The sequence below is a fragment of the Peromyscus californicus genome, unplaced genomic scaffold (genome assembly GCF_007827085.1).
Source record: "Peromyscus californicus insignis strain IS unplaced genomic scaffold, ASM782708v3 Scaffold_4__1_contigs__length_199733344, whole genome shotgun sequence".
Classification (NCBI taxonomy): Eukaryota; Metazoa; Chordata; class Mammalia; order Rodentia; family Cricetidae; genus Peromyscus; species Peromyscus californicus.
This window is the reverse complement of record NW_026294562.1, coordinates 17,831,101-17,850,730: the sequence shown is the minus strand read 5'-3', so window position 1 is coordinate 17,850,730 and position 19,630 is coordinate 17,831,101. Positions and strand designations below refer to the sequence as shown.

Sequence of the window (19,630 nt, the reverse complement as noted above, 5' to 3'; positions counted from 1 at the left end):
TGCTTTAACCCAAGGGTGTTGAACAGTAAACCAAGTTCAATATAACACCGTGGCTTGCCGGTCACTCCGCCTGTTGCTAAGGAAACTGCCTTGCTAGTGATGCATTGATTCTTTTCCCACTCTCAAAGTTTCCAGAATTGTACAATCAAGAGATCCTGACATGCAATTTGTCTTTTCAGGACTATAGAACAGAACACCAGGGCCTCAAAACACCCCTGCCTTCCAAGGTTTCAGGCTGACCTGTAAGTGGCCCTGGATCCCATCAGCCCTGTAGTCAGGAGCCTGTGCACTGCACTACTTCACCCTGTGCACTGCACTACTTCACCCCGTGCACTGCACTACTTCACCCCTCACACTGCACTACTCCACCCCTCATACTGCACTACTTCACCCCCACACTGCACTACTTCACCCTGTGCACTGCACTACTTCACTCCTCACACTGCACTACTTCACCCCCACACTGCACTACTTCACCCCCACACTGCACTACTTCACCCCTCACACTGCACTACTTCACCTGTCACACTGCACTACTTTACCCCTCACACTGCACTACTTCACCCAGTACACTGCACTACTTCACCCCTCACACTGCACTACTTTACCCCTCACACTGTACTACTTCACCCCTCACACTGCACTACTTTACCCCTCACACTGCACTACTTCACCCAGTACACTGCACTACTTCACCCCTCGCGCTGCACTACTTCACCCTGTGCACTGCACTACTTCACCCCCACACTGTACTACTTCACCCCTCACACTGCACTACTTCACCCCGTGCACTGCATTACTTCACCCCATGCACTGCACTACTTCACCCCTCACACTGCACTACTTCACCCCGTGCACTGCACTACTTCACCCCTCACACTGCACTACTTCACCCCGTGCACTGCACTACTTCACCCCATGCACTGCACTACTTCACCCTTCACACTACACTACTTCACCCTGTGAAGCGCCATCTTTGGTCTGTAGTATTGAAACCAAGAGTGTGCGTTGAAATACAGCGACTATACACCCTCAGATGCCTGCACCCATCGACTGTAGACCAGTCCTTGGGGGAAGTGCTTTTGCAGGCTCCTCCTCCTTTGTTTGTGTCTGAGGTGTTTCCTCAGATGGAGGCGCTCTAAGCACACTCGCCACCCCTGAGAGTCAAGGGCACGACTGATAATAAGCACCTGGCACAGCATCAGCATTTTCTGTTTCATGTTTTGATGGCTCTGTTGGCCTGATTGAAGGACTGTGTGTTAATTCTGAAGACGGTATATTGAGAAACAACTTTATAAACTGAATTTTGGCATTGCCTGTCCACTGAATTCTTGTGAATGTCATCAGAGTGACTTTGTCATTCTTGGTTCCTTGTTGTTTGTTTGTAGACAGTCTCAAACTTGTTCTTGCCTTAGTCTCCAGCATGCTGGGATAATATACGAGCACCTCTGTGCCCAGCCTCGGTAAAGAGCCTTTACAGTTTACTATCCAGGCTCCTAATTAAAACCATGTGGTGTCTGAGTCCAGCACGCATAGTCAAAGGAGACAAAAGTTTAAGATGTTTTACCAAAGCACTTATTTAGTGTCTTTCTCTTTCCTCTTATAATTCTGTTCTCAGAGTTTGAGCTGATTTTAGTTTAGGGGTGTGTGGTAGTTTGAATGTAATTGACCCGCATAATCTCACAGAGAGTGGCACTATTAGAAGGTGTGGCTTTGTTGCAGTCGGTATGGTCTTGTTAGTGTGTCACTGTGGGGCAGGCTTTGAGGTTTCCTATGCTTAGGGTACTGCCCAGTATGTCAGTCAACTTCTTGTTGCCTGCAAGATACAGGACTCTGAGCTACTTAGCCAGCACCACGTCTGCCTATACACTGCCATGCTCCCCACCATGATGATAATGGACTGAACCTCTGAAACTATAAGCAAGCCACTCCAATTAAATGTTTTCTTTATAAGAGTTGCTATGATCATGGTGTCTTTTCACAGCAATAAAAATCCTAAGACAGGAAGAGAGAGAGAGAGAGAGAGAGAGAGAGAGAGAGACAGAGACAGAGACAGAGACAGAGACAGAGAGAGAAAGAGAGGAGAGAGAGAAAGAGAGAGATTGCTTTCTTCTCAATGCTGGGACGTGAACTTAGGGCCTGGCGTGTGCTAGACAAGTGCTCTACCACTGAGCTGTATTCCCAGCCCACACATTAATTTGTATCCATGTAGCATCAATCCTAATGAGTGTCCAATAGGTTAATGTAGAGCTGGATGTTGTAAAACACAGGCCATGGGTTTTATTTGCTACATGCTCCAAAGTCATTACCTTGTACATAATAAGCATCTCATCTCCATTTTATTCTTTCATACACTTAGCATTTATCCAGTGGTCATGTCAGAGGAGCAGCAAGCAGATGGCAGTTGACTTCAGGGTGTCAGTCCACCAGGAAGTGAATTCCTGATAGATCAGTCTTGCATAGGCAAGGCCCTGAGACCACAGACTCCAGAATGTCTTTTGCTTCTGCTGTGCCTTTACATGTTGCTGCTGACATCTTTCTCTGGTATCTGGCATGGTATGAATGGGTGTGGGGAGATCCCCACTGCCTGTAATGTAGTGTGTTTATCTCATGGATACATTCTGTTCTACTGGGCATTTTTTCCTGTGGATTACTATGAAGGTGATTTCTTCCTAAGCTGTGCTGTTTAATCGATAGTAATGTGAGGTTTTGTTGTTTTGTTTTGGTTTGGGTTTTTTAATTAATTAATTTATTTATTTATTTATTTGTTTTGGTTTTTTAAGACAGGGTTTCTCTGTATAGTTTTTTTTTTTTTTTTTTTTTTTTTTTTTTTTTTGCAATACAATACAGTTCCACATATCAGCCACGGATTCCCTTGTTCTCCCCACTCCCGCCCCCCTCACCTTCCCCCCAGCTTGCCCCCCATTCCCATCTCCTCCAGGGCAAAGCCTTCCCTGCAGACTGAGATCAACCTGGTAGACTCAGTCCAGGTAGGTCCAGTCCCCTCCTCCCAGGCCGAGCCAAGCAATCCTGCATAGGCCCCAGGTTTCAAACGGCCAACTCATGCAAAGAGCACAGGACCCGGTCCTACTGCCTCGATGCCTCCCAAACAGATCAAGCCAATCAACTGTCTCACCCACTCAGAGGGCCTGATCCAGTTGGTGACCCCTCAGCCATTGGTTCATAGTTCATGTGTTTCCATTCATTTGGCTATTTGTCCCTGTGCTTTATCCAACCTTGGTCTCAACAATTCTTGCTCACATAAACCCTCCTCATTCTCACTAACTGGACTCCCAGAGATCCACCCGGGGCCTAGTCATGGATCTCTGCATCCAGATCCCTCAGTAGTTGGATGGGGTTTCTAGCACGACAATTAGGGTGTTTGGCCATCCCATCACCAGAGTAGGTCAGTTCGGGCTGTCTCTCGACCATTGCCAGCAGTCTGCTGTGGGGGTATCTTTGTGGATTTCTGTGGGCCTCTCTACTCACTCATAGCAGGATACTAGATGTGGAACAAGGATGACTGGACTGCTACTCACATCACCAGGGAGGCTACCTGGAAAACAGGACCTCAAGAAAGACACGGGGATCGCCCAATGACAGAGAAATGGAATGAGATCTACATGAACAGCCTGGACATGAGTGGGGGTAGTGAAGGGCGAGGGTCGAGGGAAAGAGAGCTTGGGGGAGCGGGAGATCCCAGCTGGATCAACAACAGAGAGGGAGAACAAGGAATAGGAGACCATGGTAAATGAAGACCACATGAGAATGGGAAGAAGCAAAGTGCTAGAGAGGTTCTCTGTATAGTTTTGCACCTTTCCTGGAACTCACTCTGTAGGCCAGCTGGCCTTGAACTCACAGAGGTTCTCCTGCCTCTGCCTCCTGAGTGCTGGGATTAAAGGAGTATGCCACCACTGCCCAGCTTATAATGTGAGTTTAAATAGAGTTTTGATGGTAAAAAATAAAACAAGGAACTGCCACACAGCTAGAACATATGTGTTTCTATTGAGGCGCTGGATAGACTGTGGCTTAGTTTAATATTAAGAAAAACAACTGAGTCCCATTAGCCCAGCTAGTTTAAATTCTTCTAATCTTTTTTTTTTTTTTTTTTTTTGGTTTTCGAGACAGGGTTTCTCTGTGTAGCTTTGCGCCTTATCCTGGAACTCGCTTTGGAGACCAGGCTGGCCTCGAACTCACAGAGATCCGCCTGGCTCTGCCTCCCGAGTGCTGGGATTAAAGGCGTGCGCCACCACCGCCCAGCTTAAATTCTTCTAATCTTAATGTTGGGAGGTATGTTCACAGGTTTCAGAGTGCATCATAGCTGAAACAAAGCTTTGAAAATAACTTAAAGTTAGACTAAGATTTTTTTGTCAAATAGCTTTGAGGTGAAAAATCCAAGAAGTCTAAAGTTTTAGAAAGGCACACAGTTAAATGAGGAACTCACTAAAGTCAAGAACAAGAGCAAAGCAACCCAATTATCATTAGCTGACATGCCTTTCTTGCTAGGATTGGTTGATGACCAAAGGTGAAGATTAATTCCTTGTGCCCATTTTTGCCCTCAAACTCCTGATATAAAAAACTATTGATGAGCCGGGCGGTGGTGGCGCACGCCTTTAATCCCAGCACTCGGGAGGCAGAGCCAGGCGGATCTCTGTGAGTTCGAGGCCAGCCTGGGCTACCAAGTGAGTTCCAGGAAAGGCGCAAAGCTACACAGAGAAACCCTGTCTCGAAAAACAAAACAAAACAAAACAAAACAAAAAAACTATTGATGAGTATGTACCCTAAAGATTTGAAGTAGAGTTGACTGTTTCTTTTTCATATAGAAAAGTTTAGATTTATGGTTCTTTTAAGATTTCTGACAAGATGACCTTTTGAGATAAATAATAAAATGATTGGTTCTATCTTTGTAGCCACAAAACACAGCCTGAGAGTAAAAGAATACCTTGCTTGCCTGCACTGTCAATCTATAACAAGTTGCTTGGGTATGAACGTATGTGAGTTCTTGGGATAATTTGTTTTTCACCTGTAGTACATAAAATGTTTAATCATGTAAAGGGTATGGAAAACATGCTGTTCTTTACTTGTATTCATTGTAATCATTCGCTTGAAAAATAGAATATAACCACATTGTAATTTTTATATTGCCTGAAAGATTTTGCTGGGGCATATAAGCTCTAAGGGAAAGAATACAGTTAGAAGGAGTTAGAAGGGAAACATCAAGAATGAGAGAATTAGGAGGAAAACATCAAGAGAGACAGAAGGGACATTTTTAGATGGAGATAAGAAAAGAGAATATAGAACACAAGAGAAGAATACAGAAGAATAAAGAAGGAAACCACGAGAGTGAGTGTTTTTTCCCTTACCCCCTCAGATAAAAAAGTCAGAGGACTCTCCGACTCCGTGGATTCCCTTTGAGCCCTGTGCTGCTGGAGGCTGGTCCCCCAGGCAGCAATAGCATTTACTGGGGGTTTTCTAAGCGTCAGGCATTCCAGGTTCCAAGAATATATCAGTAGATGAAATAGACACATGCCCCTGCCCCATAGAGCTGACGTTTTAGTGGGATTTACATTCATTCTTAAATAATCCATTTTGAGAAAGATTCCACTTTGTGTGTGTGTTGGCGGGTGGGGGGCGAGAATGAACAAAATCTTATACCAATGGACAGTGCAGCCCAACACGGCTACAGGACTTCTGGGTTTTCTTCAGTTAGCAGATTGCATTTAGCTCTGGCTGTAAAGATTTCCCTTTGCTATTTTTGGCCCTAGGTTTTTTGTTTGTTTGTTTTGTTTTTATGCAATGGTGTTAAATTTCATGAATTTGAAAGTAGTCCCAGTAGAATGAAGGATTGGTCTGCTATTCCAGGATATATAACAGGCAATTATTTGTTTATCTATGGTAAATTTACATACATTGAGAGACATAAATCCCATAGATTCATTAATCTAATATTTGTTTACTTATGCCATGCTGTGCCTGCCCGGCAAGTGTTCTGTAACTGAGCCACATCCCCAGCCTGTGTTTACATTTTTAAGTAAGGATATGTGTACCTTTTGCAGCTCAGTGCAGGACTGAATTACATATTGTGTTCAGAGCGATGATCCCGACACTCTGCAGGATGCTGAATCGGTAAGAGGAGATTTAATTATGTTCATTAGGCTACTTATTACAGCTAGGCAATGGACTGGGGCGATTTAGAGAGATTCCAGACAAAAAGTGTCTTCTCATTAACCCATAGTTAATCAGAAACCCAATTAACCAAGGTGCCCTGCTCCAGGATTTCACTCCTTCCAGACTTACTTATTCTTCTTTACAACCGTGACCGAATCACTGGTCCTGACTCCACCATCTCACATTTACACTACAAAATCAATGGATTACTTTGCCCCAACAGTATGGAACAAGCTTCCAGAGAGAAAGTCACCTCAGAGACTGGGAGTTGTTCTTAGAAACAGACATAAATGACACATAAGGGTCTGAATTTTGCTTTAAAAATACTCTAGAAATAGCATTAGTGTCCTAGTTAGGGTTACTATTGCTGTGATGAAATACCAATGACCAAAATAATCTCGGGGGGAAAGGGCTGATTTGGCTTATACTTCTACATCATAGTTCATCTCTGAAGGACATCAGGACAGGAGCTCAAACAGGACAGGAACCTGGAGGCAGGAGCTGATGCAGAGGCCTTGGAGGGGTCTGCTTACTGGTTTGTTCATCATGGCTTGCTCAGCCTGCTTTCTTATAGAACCCAGGACCACCAGCCCAGGGATGGCACCACCCCCATGGTCTGGGCCCTCCCCCATCAATCACTAATTAAGAAAATGCCCCACAGGCTTGCCTGCAGATCTCAGTAGAGGTTCTCTCCTCTCAGATGACTCTATCAGATGGCAAATTGACACAAAACTAGCCAGCACAATGAGTTAAATGAGCTAAACAGTTATTTTCCAAGTGTGTTTTTATTTTAAGTTGGCATACAAGATGGGGTTTGTTCTTCATTTTCATACTTGTACGTAATGTAGTTGGCTCACACTCACTCCCTGTAAATGATCCTCCTCAGGCCCTCACATATCCCTTTGCTTTCATGTTCTTTATCTCCCCTTTCTTCTTCTACACATAGAGACAAAAACGTGATAATTATCTTTCCATTTGGCTTATTTTGCTTAACATGGTGATCTCCAGTTCCAGCTGTCTTCCTGAAAATGACAATTTAATTCTTTTTTATGACTAAACAATACTCGGTGAAGTTTACATACTACGTTTGCTTTATTCATGTTGATGGACTCTCAGGCTGATTCCATGACTTTGCTGTTGTGACTGTGTAATGAGCAGAGTGTGCTAGTGTGGTGGCACTTCTAAGTAAGCTGTGGTTCTTGGGGGCATATACCTAGATCATGTGAAAGTTCTAGTTTAAGTTTTTAGAAGTGTTCACGTTGCTTTTCACAGTGGCCAGACTTACCTATTGCAGTTTAAGATGGGAGCCCTCAGCTTTCTGCTGCAGTCACCATGCTTGCTTGCTGCCAGCTTCTTTAGCATGATGGGCTTTTATCCCTCTGGACCTGTAAGCTCAATAAACCCTTCCTTCTATAAATTGCCGTGGTCATGGTGTCTGATCACAGCAATAGAAAAGTAAGACAGAAGTCGGTACCAGGAGTGGGGTGTTGTGGTGGTAGATCTGACCATGCTGTGTTTTGGAGGAACATGGGAGACTTCGGAATTTAGGATTAGGAAAGTGTTTGAACACAGTAAAATCCTAGCAGGGTCTTGGAAAACAATAGTGCTGAGAGCTATGTGGGCTGAGGAGGCCCAGGTCAAAAGGCTTCAGAAGGAACGATACTTGAAACTGGGCTAGAGATGATTCTTGTGATACTTCAACAAAAATTGTGACTGCTTTTTGTCCTTGTCCTAAGAACTTGCCTGAGACTAAGTTTAAAAGAAAAAGACTAAATTATTTGGCAGAAGAATTTTCAAGATAGCCTAATATTGATTCTGTTATGTGGTTATCAGTGATCAGTCTTATTGTTTACAATGAAAAAGATCAATGAGGCAGAAAAAAATGTACAATTTAGAGAAGAAAAGAGCACCAGGAAGCTTTATGTTCCAGCCAATGCTTGTGCTAAATGAGATAAGAAAAAGGAGGAGAGGCCTGATCTGCACTGAGGGAAGGCTGCCCTCAGGGAAAGACCCCACTTGGCCAAGCCTCCAACCTGGGGAAGGAAAAGACCTAAGGACTTTTCTGATCCTAAACTACAACTGCAAACAAAGGTTGATGTTAATGTGGGGTGAGGATCCATCCCAAGCTGACTATGTCATCATGTGGCGAGGATTCAAGAGTATAGGGGTCATGGACTCTTTCTTCATGGTTTCAGAGAGCTGCTGAGGCCAGGTATTGTGTGGTAGGGAAGTCCCTGTGTGAAGTCCTTGAGAGGACAAGAGACCCTAAGAGGCCATTTATAAAGCTGGAGAAGTGAAGCCTGGTTATGTTTGAGACCCTCAGATGCTAGAGATGCCAGAGCTGTGAGACATTTATTATGGAGATCTGCACACAAGGAGTGGAACCAGCTCAAGATAGAGAAGTGTAGCCAGGTGTAGTGGCTCATCCCTTTAATCCCAGCACTCAGGAGGCACAGGCAGGTAGATCTCTGTGAGTTCGAGGCCAGCCTGGTCTACAAAGCAAGTTCCAGGACAGCTAGAGCTGTTACACAGAGAAACCCTGTCTCAAAAAACAAACAACCACCACCAACAACAGCAACAACAACAACAAAAACAAAACAAAACAAAGATAGAGAAGTGTTTTGTGTGTTGAAAAGCAGGGCCATCTAAGCCCTTTGACATTGCACATGAAACTACAGGATTTGGAGTTTACCCTTCTGGATTTCAGTCCTGCTTTGGTCCTGTATTTCCTTACTATGCCCCCATTCCTCCCTTTTGGAATGAACGTATATTCTGTGCCATTGTATTGTAGTGGTATGTGCCCTGCCCATGACCATGGGCTATATGAAAGGAGGCCTGAAGGAGGCGGTGCTTCTTGCCTTCTTACATGACCTCTTAAAAGGAAAGGGAGAGGGGTCATGTATTCCTGGGAATTAGAAATGGCTCAGTGGTTAAGAGCATGGGTTCAACTCCCAGGCTGGCCCGTGTCTGATCATGCCAGGGTGAAAATGAAAAAGAAGAAAAGGAGAGAACATGTGACCCCCTCCCTTTCCTTTTAAGAGGTCATGTATGAAGACAAGAAGCACCGCCTCCTTCAGGCCTCCTTCCATATAGCCCAAGACCATGGGCGGGGCACATACCACTACAATTGTGTGTTGGAAGTTTATAATTACTTCTTGACTTTAAAGGGCTTACAACCAAGAAATTGCCTTGAGTCTCAGAAGAGGCTTGGACTTTGAATTTTCAGTGTTGAGATTGTGATGACTATGGACACTTTTTTTTTGAGCTTGCTAGGCAAGCGCTCTACCACTGAGCTAAATCCCCAACCCAGAGACTTTTTTGTAATTGGACTAAATGCATTTTGTATTAAGATATGGCTACAAGCCAGTGAGTGTCAAGGGGGTGGAATGTGGTGATTTGAATAAGAATGACTCATATGTTTAAACACTTGGTCACCAGATGGTGGGACTGTTTAGAAAGCATTAGGAGGTATGAGGAGGAGGAGGAGGAGTGAGGAGGAGGAGGAGTGAGGAGGAGGAGGTGTGAGGAGGAGGAGGAGGTGTGAGGAGGAGGAGGTGTGAGGAGGAGGAGGTGTGAGGAGGAGGAGGTGTGAGGAGGAGGAGGTGTGAGGAGGAGGAGGTGTGAGGAGGAGGTGTGAGGAGGAGGAGGAGGTGTGAGGAGGAGGAGGTGTGAGGAGGAGGAGGAGGTGTGAGGAGGAGGAGGTGTGAGGAGGAGGAGGTGTGAGGAGGAGGAGGTGTGAGGAGGAGGAGGAGGAGGAGGTGTGAGGAGGAGGAGGTGTGAGGAGGAGGTGTGAGGAGGTGGAGGAGGTGTGAGGAGGAGGAGGTGTGAGGAGGAGGAGGTGTGAGGAGGAGGAGGTGTGAGGAGGAGGTGTGAGGAGGAGGAGGTGTGAGGAGGAGGAGGTGTGAGGAGGAGGAGGTGTGAGGAGGAGGAGGTGTGAGGAGGAGGAGGTGTGAGGAGGAGGTGTGAGGAGGAGGAGGTGTGAGGAGGAGGAGGTGTGAGGAGGAGGAGGTGTGAGGAGGAGGAGGTGTGAGGAGGAGGAGGTGTGAGGAGGAGGAGGTGTGAGGAGGAGGAGGAGTGAGGAGGAGGAGGTGTGAGGAGGAGGAGGTGTGAGGAGGAGGAGGTGTGAGGAGGAGGAGGTGTGAGGAGGAGGAGGTGTGAGGAGGAGGAGGAGGTGTGAGGAGGTGTGAGGAGGAGGAGGAGGTGTGAGGAGGAGGAGGTGTGAGGAGGAGGAGGAGTGAGGAGGAGGAGGAGTGAGGAGGAGGAGGTGTGAGGAGGAGGAGGTGTGAGGAGGAGGAGGTGTGAGGAGGAGGAGGAGGTGTGAAGACGAGGAGGTGTGAGGAGGAGGAGGAGTGAGGAGGAGGAGGAGGTGTGAGGAGGAGGAGGTGTGAGGAGGAGGAGGTGTGAGGAGGAGGAGGTGTGAGGAGGAGGAGGTGTGAGGAGGTGTGAGGAGGAGGAGGAGGTGTGAGGAGGAGGAGGTGTGAGGAGGAGGAGGTGTGAGGAGGAGGAGGTGTGAGGAGGAGGAGGAGTGAGGAGGAGGAGGTGTGAGGAGGAGGAGGTGTGAGGAGGAGGAGGAGGTGTGAGGAGGAGGAGGTGTGAGGAGGAGGAGGTGTGAGGAGGAGGTGTGAGGAGGAGGAGGTGTGAGGAGGAGGTGTGAGGAGGAGGTGTGTGAGGAGGAGGAGGTGTGAGGAGGAGGAGGAGGTGTGAAGACGAGGAGGTGTGAGGAGGAGGAGGAGTGAGGAGGAGGAGGAGGTGTGAGGAGGAGGAGGTGTGAGGAGGAGGAGGTGTGAGGAGGAGGTGTGAGGAGGAGGAGGTGTGAGGAGGAGGTGTGAGGAGGAGGAGTTGTGAGGAGGAGGAGGTGTGAGGAGGAGGAGGAGGTGTGAGGAGGAGGAGGAGGTGTGAGGAGGAGGAGGTGTGAGGAGGAGGAGGAGGTGTGAGGAGGAGGAGGTGTGAGGAGGAGGTGTGAGGAGGAGGAGGTGTGAGGAGGAGGAGGAGGTGTGAGGAGGAGGAGGTGTGAGGAGGAGGAGGTGTGAGGAGGAGGAGGTGTGAGGAGGAGGAGGTGTGAGGAGGAGGAGGTGTGAGGAGGAGGAGGAGGTGTGAGGAGGAGGAGGAGGTGTGTGAGGAGGAGGAGGTGTGAGGAGGAGGAGGTGTGAGGAGGAGGAGGTGTGAGGAGGAGGAGGTGTGAGGAGGAGGAGGAGGAGGAGGTGTGAGGAGGTGGAGGAGGTGTGAGGAGGAGGTGTGAGGAGGAGGAGGTGTGAGGAGGAGGAGGTGTGAGGAGGAGGAGGTGTGAGGAGGAGGAGGTGTGAGGAGGAGGTGTGAGGAGGAGGAGGTGTGAGGAGGAGGAGGTGTGAGGAGGAGGAGGTGTGAGGAGGAGGAGGTGTGAGGAGGAGGTGTGAGGAGGAGGAGGTGTGAGGAGGAGGAGGTGTGAGGAGGAGGAGGAGGAGGAGGTGTGAGGAGGAGGAGGTGTGAGGAGGAGGAGGAGGTGTGAGGAGGAGGAGGTGTGAGGAGGAGGAGGAGTGAGGAGGAGGTGTGAGGAGGAGGAGGAGGTGTGAGGAGGAGGAGGTGTGAGGAGGAGGAGGTGTGAGGAGGAGGAGGTGTGAGGAGGAGGAGGAGTGTGGAGGAGGAGGAGTAGGAGGAGGTGTGAGGAGGAGGAGGTGTGAGGAGGTGGAGGAGGTGTGAGGAGGAGGTGTGAGGAGGAGGAGGAGGTGTGAGGAGGAGGTGTGAGGAGGAGGAGGTGTGAGGAGGAGAAGGTGTGAGGAGGAGGAGGTGTGTGAGGAGGAGGAGGTGTGAGGAGGAGGAGGTGTGAGGAGGAGGTGTGAGGAGGAGGAGGTGTGAGGAGGAGGAGGTGTGAGGAGGAGGAGGTGTGAGGAGGAGGAGGAGGTGTGAGGAGGAGGTGTGAGGAGGAGGAGGAGGTGTGAGGAGGAGGTGTGAGGAGGAGGAGGTGTGAGGAGGAGAGGTGTGAGGAGGAGGAGGTGTGAGGAGGAGGAGGTGTGAGGAGGAGGTGTGAGGAGGAGGAGGTGTGAGGAGGAGGAGGTGTGAGGAGGAGGAGGTGTGTGGAGGAGGAGGAGGTGTGAGGAGGAGGTGTGAGGAGGAGGAGGTGTGAGGAGGAGGAGGTGTGAGGAGGAGGAGGTGTGAGGAGGAGGAGGTGTGAGGAGGAGGAGGTGTGAGGAGGAGGTGGAGGAGGAGGAGGTGTGAGGAGGAGGAGGTGTGAGGAGGAGGAGGTGTGAGGAGGAGGAGGTGTGAGGAGGAGGAGGTGTGAGGAGGAGGAGGTGTGAGGAGGAGGAGGAGGTGTGAGGAGGAGGAGGTGTGAGGAGAGGAGGTGTGAGGAGGAGGAGGTGTGAGGAGGAGGAGGTGTGAGGAGGAGGAGGTGTGAGGAGGAGGAGGTGTGAGGAGGAGGAGGTGTGAGGAGGAGGTGTGAGGAGGAGGAGGTGTGAGGAGGAGGAGGAGTGAGGAGGAGGAGGTGTGAGGAGGAGGAGGTGTGAGGAGGAGGAGGTGGTGAGGAGGAGGAGGAGGTGTGAGGAGGAGGAGGAGGTGTGAGGAGGAGGAGGTGTGAGGAGGAGGAGGAGGTGTGAGGAGGAGGAGGTGTGAGGAGGAGGAGGTGTGAGGAGGAGGAGGTGTGAGGAGGAGGAGGTGTGAGGAGGAGGAGGAGGTGTGAGGAGGAGGAGGAGGTGTGAGGAGGAGGAGGTGTGAGGAGGAGGAGGAGGTGTGAGGAGGAGGAGGTGTGAGGAGGAGGAGGTGTGAGGAGGAGGAGGTGTGAGGAGGAGGAGGTGTGAGGAGGAGGAGGTGTGATGAGGAGGAGGTGTGAGGAGGAGGAGGTGTGAGGAGGAGGAGGTGTGATGAGGAGAAGGTGTGAGGAGGAGGAGGTGTGAGGAGGAGGTGTGAGGAGGAGGTGTGAGGAGGAGGTGTGACACTGGAGGCAGGCTTTGAGGCTGAAAAAAACTCACGCTATTCCCAATGTATTTTCTTTCTGTCTGTCTGTCTGTCTGAAGTTACAGATCAGGTGTGAGCTTTCAGTTGTTTTCACTCCATCATCAGGTTTCTAGTATCTACCACTTCCTTTTCTTGGTGAATTAGTCTTTCAGAGACATTTTTAAAATTTCCTCTTGCTTTTCTCTCTTAGTTTTCTGTTACTCCTCATTCTTCTAAAATATCTTCGCACATCATCCAAAACGTCAACCTTAATATTTATATCGTGCAGGTAACGCAAGTTCAACAACGTGAGGCAAGTGTTCTGAAGGAATGAGAGATCTTGGTGTGAGGCCCGCTGTAGAAGAAGTTGAGTCTAATCAGGGAGACAGATAACATATCAGAAGAAACAAGTCAATGCAGAAACCATCACAGGAACCCACAGGACCTCGACTTTGGGGTAACTCTAGAGTGCCGAGCAGCTAGAAGGTAAAGCAGAGAAGCAAACCACCTGGCCGTGTCCCAGAAAGTGTCATGCCAATTCAGAAATAATGGCAGCCTTCTTAGGGCTCCTCCCAAGTACAGGCCCAGGTACATCTGTTAAAATAAGGATCTAGAGATGTAGGTCAGTGGAACAGTGTTTGCTTAGCATGTGCAAGGCCCTGGGTTCAATCTCACACAAAAGAGAGTTAGAGAATAGGAACATTGCTAGTGAGAATGAAAATCAGTGAGGTGCTATGAAAAACATTTTGGAGGTTCCTCAAAATTAAAAAACAGGGAAAATGTGCTGGGGAGACGACTCGGTGGGTCAGAGCATGGATGCACCAGGGCCTGAGTTGAAATCTCAAGCACTCACGGAAAGAGCTGGGCACGACCTTAGCACTGCGGTGCAGAGAAAGGCAGATCACGGGGCCTCACCCAAGGAAAAGCACCCGGCGTCAGTACACATGTAACCGTAACCCCAGTGTTGTGGGGCAGAGACGGGCGATCCTTGGAGCTCACTGGCCAACCAGCCTACTCCGAACAGCAAGTTACAGGTTCAGTGAGAGGCTAAGCCAGAATGTGATTGAGGAAGATACCCAATGTCCTTCACTGGTCATGCATGGATACATGCACCAGCACACATGTACACACACACACACACACACACACACACACACACACACACACACACACACAATTAAAAATAGGTGTGCAATCCTAGCACTAGGAAGGTAGAGGCAGGAGGATCAGAAGTTGAAGATCATCCTCAGCTATGTAGTAAGTTCAAGGCCAGTCAGGTAGGTACCAATACAAACAAAATACTGAAGCACTCAGAGACCTTACTTCTGGAGCTCTAGCCAAAGAGACACCTGCACTCTCGGGTTTTACTGCACCATCGTCCTCACAGGCCAAGCTATGGGAGCAGCTCAAATGCCAATCAGGGGATAAATGACTAAACAATTCAATCAACCAGACAAACATATAAAACCCTATGGTATCAACACGTTGTGGAATACTGTTCAGCCACAAAAGGGTGAAGTCTTGTCTTTTGCAACATGTGTGGGCCTGGAGGCCTTTGATCCGCTCTGAGTTGATTACTGTGTACAGAGAGTACAGGACTTAATTTCATTCTTCTGCATGTGATGGATATGCAGAATGTATAATGAACTCAAAAGCTGAACACCAGGGGCTGGAGAGATGGCTCAGTGGTCAGAAGCATTGGCTGCTCTGCCAGAGGATCCGGGTTTGACTCCCAGCTCCCCCATTATGCAGCTCACAACTGTCTATAACTCTAGCTCCAGAGCATCTGATGCTCTCTTCTGGTCTTCTGGCCTGGGCAAGCACCTGCACGTTCACACACACACACACACACACACACACACACACACACACACACACACACAGAGAGAGAGAGAGAGAGAGAGAGAGAGAGAGAGAGAGAGAGAGAGAGAGAGAGAGAGAGAGAGAGAGAGCATACATAGACACATATGCATACATATTGGTGAAATAAATGCACATGCCTAAAAAGTAATAAAAATAACTCTTAAAAATACCCTCATTGGCTGGATGGTGGTGGTGCACACCTTTAATCCTAGCACTCAGGAGGCAGAGCCAGGTGGATCTCTGTGAGTTCGAGGCCAGTCTGGTCTACAGAGTGAGATCCAGGACAGGCACCAAAACTACACAGAGAAACCATGTCTTCAAACAAACAAATAAACAAACAAACAAACAAACAAAAAGTACCCTCATTGACCTTAACCTCATCCAGTTAGAATGGCTATTATCAAAGAAACAAAAGAAACAACAAAACTCAATAAGAAAGTTGTTACAGGAAACATAAACAGTCATAAAAACAATATGGAAATTTCTCACAGAACTGAAAAGAAAGCTATGGGAATCAGTGACTCCACTACTGGTATATATTCAAAGATTGTTACCCCTAAAAGACACTTCCACTACCATGGTTATTGCCGAGCTAGTCATAAGAGTAAAAATGTGGAATCAACTCACATGCCTTTCCGTGGATGAAAGGAGTTTGAAATGTGGTGTATATAATGGAGTAAACAATGGTGTATATAATGGAGTATACAATGGAGTATTATTCAGCCAAAGAATGAAATCCTGTGATTTGCAGCAACATGGATAGAGCTGGAGGTAATGATGTTAAATGAAATAAGTCAGACACAAAATTACAGCTACACTGCCCTCACATTTATTTGTGGAAACTATTAAGTTAATCTTTTATAGAATGAAATTGAATAGTGATCACTGGCAACTGGGAATAGAAGGAGAGAATGAGGAGGAGGGACAGAAATAAGTTGAATAAGGGTCATCAAATACAGGTAGGGTGAGGGCCGTCATATACAGCTGGGGTGAAGGAATCACTCTGGTTCCTCTTTAGTACAGGTGGTGGTAGGTTAAAAAACTTCAATCTATTTAAAATTGACTAAAAAAAGGATAAAATTTCCACCTATAGAAATGACCAATGTTTGGGTGGACCAGATGGCTCAGTGGGTAAAGGCACTTGCTGCCATGCCTGATGACCTGAATTTGATCCTCAAGTCACACAAAATGGAAGGAGAGAACTAACTCCCCAAAATTGTCCTCAGACCTTCGCATGTGTGCCATGGCTCATGCATGCCCATACACATACACACCATAAATAAATTAATATAATAAAAATTTTAAAGAAATAACTTCTGTTTGAAGAGAAGGAAATGTTTATCATCCTGATTTGATTATTATACATTGTATGTATTGAATTACCATAAATTACCATTTGTACTCTATAAAGATGCACAAATATTATGTAGCATAAAATGTAATTAGTTAATTTTTAAAAAGAAAAGAAAACAGCCAGGTAGTTGGCAGATTTATGTACACTTTATTATGTATTCATCCCACTTGTATTAATTTAGCTGAATCACTAAGCATGCCATTGAAAGGAGTGTGTCCAGTACAAACATCAGAAATGTATAATGGGAGGGGAGGGGAGAGGAGAGGGAGGGAAGAGGGAGAGAGAGAACTCTGCCAGGTGGGAACCAATAAAAACAAGCCCTCGGGAGGCAGAGGCAGGTGAATCTCTGAGTTCAAAACCAGCCTGGTCTACGGAGCAAGTTCCAGGACAGCCAGAGCTACACAGCAAAACCCTGTCTTGAAACAAACAAACAAACAAACAGCATGGTTACTTAAGTCAGATGTGGTCGCACATGCCTTTAATCCCAGCAGAGGCAGGCAAATCTGAGTTTGAGGCCAGCCTGGTCTACATAGCAAGTTCCAGGTCAACCAGAGCTATGTAATTTTGTGTGTGTGTGTGTGTGTGTGTGTGTGTGTGTGTGTGTGTGTGTGTGTGTGTGTGTGTGTGTGAGAGAGAGAGAGAGAGAGAGAGAGAGACAGAGAGACAGAGAGAGAGACAGAGAGACAGAGACAGAGAGAGACAGAGACAGAGACAGAGAGAGACTGTCTAAAAGAAGCAAGCAAACAAACAAACATAACAAACATAATTAAAACAACTTTACCCAGGCTGGAGAGATGAGAGATGGCCCAGTGGTTAAGAGTATGTACTGCTCCTGCAGAGGACTGGGGTTCAGTTTCCACACTCAGGCAGCTCACAACTATAACTACAGTTCCAGGGGATAAGAGCCCTCTGGCTTCTGAGGGCACGTACTCATAAACTCACGCACCCTCACATACATGCAAATAAAGAAAATCAATAAATAAACCTTAAACAGACTCACCTCACCACCACAACAAAACCAGTACTATAGTCACCCAACCCTGTCCCACCAACACAAACCCACGTGTCATCGTGTTGAGATATCACTAGAAAACAGGCCTAATGTGTTAATTAATGTCTGATTCATGTACACATAAAAAAAAAACCTCTCTCCGTGGAAATGTCTGACCGTGGGTCCGTGTCAGACTTGTATTTGGAAAGCCTACCGAAACATTGGTGGTACCACAGTCTCACACCAACCACAGATCACGCACCATGGGTTTAACTTCGAGACAAGGCTTGTTCGTGCCGCTGTACTTGGTCTCTTTCAAGTTTATTCTAGCTTCACAACGTGGAGGATTGAGGTTTCAGATCTCGAACAGATCTTCAACCTCACGTCCTCTCCAGGGATTTCCCTAAATCACCCACCCACAACTGAGGAGGACCGTCCCCACCTAAACATGTAGGGACGTGCTGCCCCCTGCAGGACACGCGGGCACCTGCAGCCCCTGGCTCTACTAAGCAGCCATCATGAGATGCGCGTAGCGCTGTAGTGTTCGTTCCTTTCCACTGTGCGGCGCTGCTGTTCCAAATGTCACTGTCATGCCAGCAAAGGACGGAAAAACTTCGTGACTGCAGGAACCAAGCGAAAAGAGGGGGATGAGAGGAGGGGAGAGGAGGGGGAAGTTGAAGAAGAAAGCTAGCGGGCTTCCTTAGGCTCCCCCATCTGACCCTTTCAAAGAAGAAAGCTCTTCCGACTCCAAACAGTTCTTGAGATGCATCCAACAGTTCCCAAACCTGGCTCCCCACGCAATTGCCAGTACAGACTCCCAAATTGCATCCCAAGAAACTCTGGTTCCTAAATTTGGGGAGACACCTGGTCACCTTTCCCTAAAATCTCTCCAGATGATCTTGATGTGTGGTTTATAAAGAAATGCGAGAACAGAGGCCATTTTTAAGGGGCTTGGTCCTTGTGGGACTCTGTGAACACGGCTTCCTTTTCTGAGTTAAGTAACAACCAACAGAATTGCCCATGTGCAGACGCGTTCTCCAGAAGACAGGCGCACAGCTATGGAGGACGCCCACCGTATTCCCTAGGGATCTGCTTGCTGAGCACAGTCTGTTCAGTTTCCTGCAGCCCATTTAGTTAGTGCAGTGGCCCTGTGACCCACCACGCCACTGATTCCAGGAACCAGCCCTCACTGCCCCGCTCTGTGCTTCCTAGGGAGGGAAACAGGACAGGGCCTGGCTGTCCTCAGCATCATTCAGACCTGGGTTTGAGTCCTGAGTTCACAACTGGCTATCTGTGGGGTGATTTTAAATGTCTACTAACATTTCCTAATCCTGCCTGCAGGAGGAGACAGTCACCTGCCTCAGTAAGCCTGAAATGTGATCCCGGGTGTCCTGAGCACCCTGGCTGCCTGTGGGGTCCAGTGTTAGCTCTTCCCAGCAGTGGGGACAGCCGTGCTGCTCTTGTGACGCCGGATCTCTGCAGTGTCCCCACCATGTGACCAGAACCCACTGTGCACGTGGTTTTCATGCCCTGCATGGAGGGCAGCTGCTTAGTCTCAGCGCCGACATCCTGTGAAGAAAAGAAAGCAAAGACGTGTCCATCCTCCTGAGAACCAAGGCAGGTAGGCACTATCAATTTATTTATCTCTTCTTCTTCTTCTTCTTCTTCTTCTTCTTCTTCTTCTTCTTCTTCTTCTTCTTCTTCTTCTTCTTCTTCTTCTTCCCCCTCCCCCTCCCCTTTCCCTTCCCCTCCTCCTCCTCCTCCTCCTCCTCCTCCTCCTCCTCCTCCTCCTCCTCCTCCTCCTTCTCTCTCCAGGTCTGTCTGCAAGGACTGCCTCTTGGACAAGCTCCTATGGTCACTAGGCATCACACTGCTCCATAGCACGGCTTAAGCCTAATGGTCTCCACTTGTTTCCTTGACGTGTCCGACAGGTCACCGCTATGGCCTTCTTCCCTCCAGCCTGCTGCTGGCTTTGAGAACAGCGTACTGTTACCATTCAGTTCTTTGTTCTGTTTCTTCTTTTCCTAAAAAATTTAACATACTGTTTATAGGCTTAGCCATTTTGAGTGCTATTAGCCCACATAGCTGTGAAACAGTTCTATCCACTTATTTTACCCCCAAATTATCCTTTTTCAGCATCTTACTTTCTCGTGAAATACGATTGATTCAACGTCTGTGTTGATCTCTGACTAACACTCGCTGGTTCCGTGGCGTTCTGAGTTTCATCAGCCTCTGGAAGACCTTTCATCCCATTGCTCCCTGTCCAATTCTGGAAATACCGTTCTAATCTAGATCTTCATGATTCCTCCTCTGTACAATGCAAGAGTTTTCTAATTTCCCTGTCTCAG

General features: G+C 47.8%; 1 protein-coding gene across 1 annotated transcript in view; it reads left to right on the top strand.

Annotated features, from left to right (window-relative positions):
* Positions 1–6,094: 6,094 nt before the first annotated feature.
* The window catches only part of Wnt8b (Wnt family member 8B), a 49,352-nt gene continuing 35,816 nt past the window's right edge, over positions 6,095–19,630 (top strand). Inside the window, exon 1 of the mRNA XM_052713847.1 lies at positions 6,095–6,126. Coding sequence (XP_052569807.1) covers positions 6,095–6,126 — 32 coding nt within the window. The remainder of the gene's footprint in view (positions 6,127–19,630) is intronic.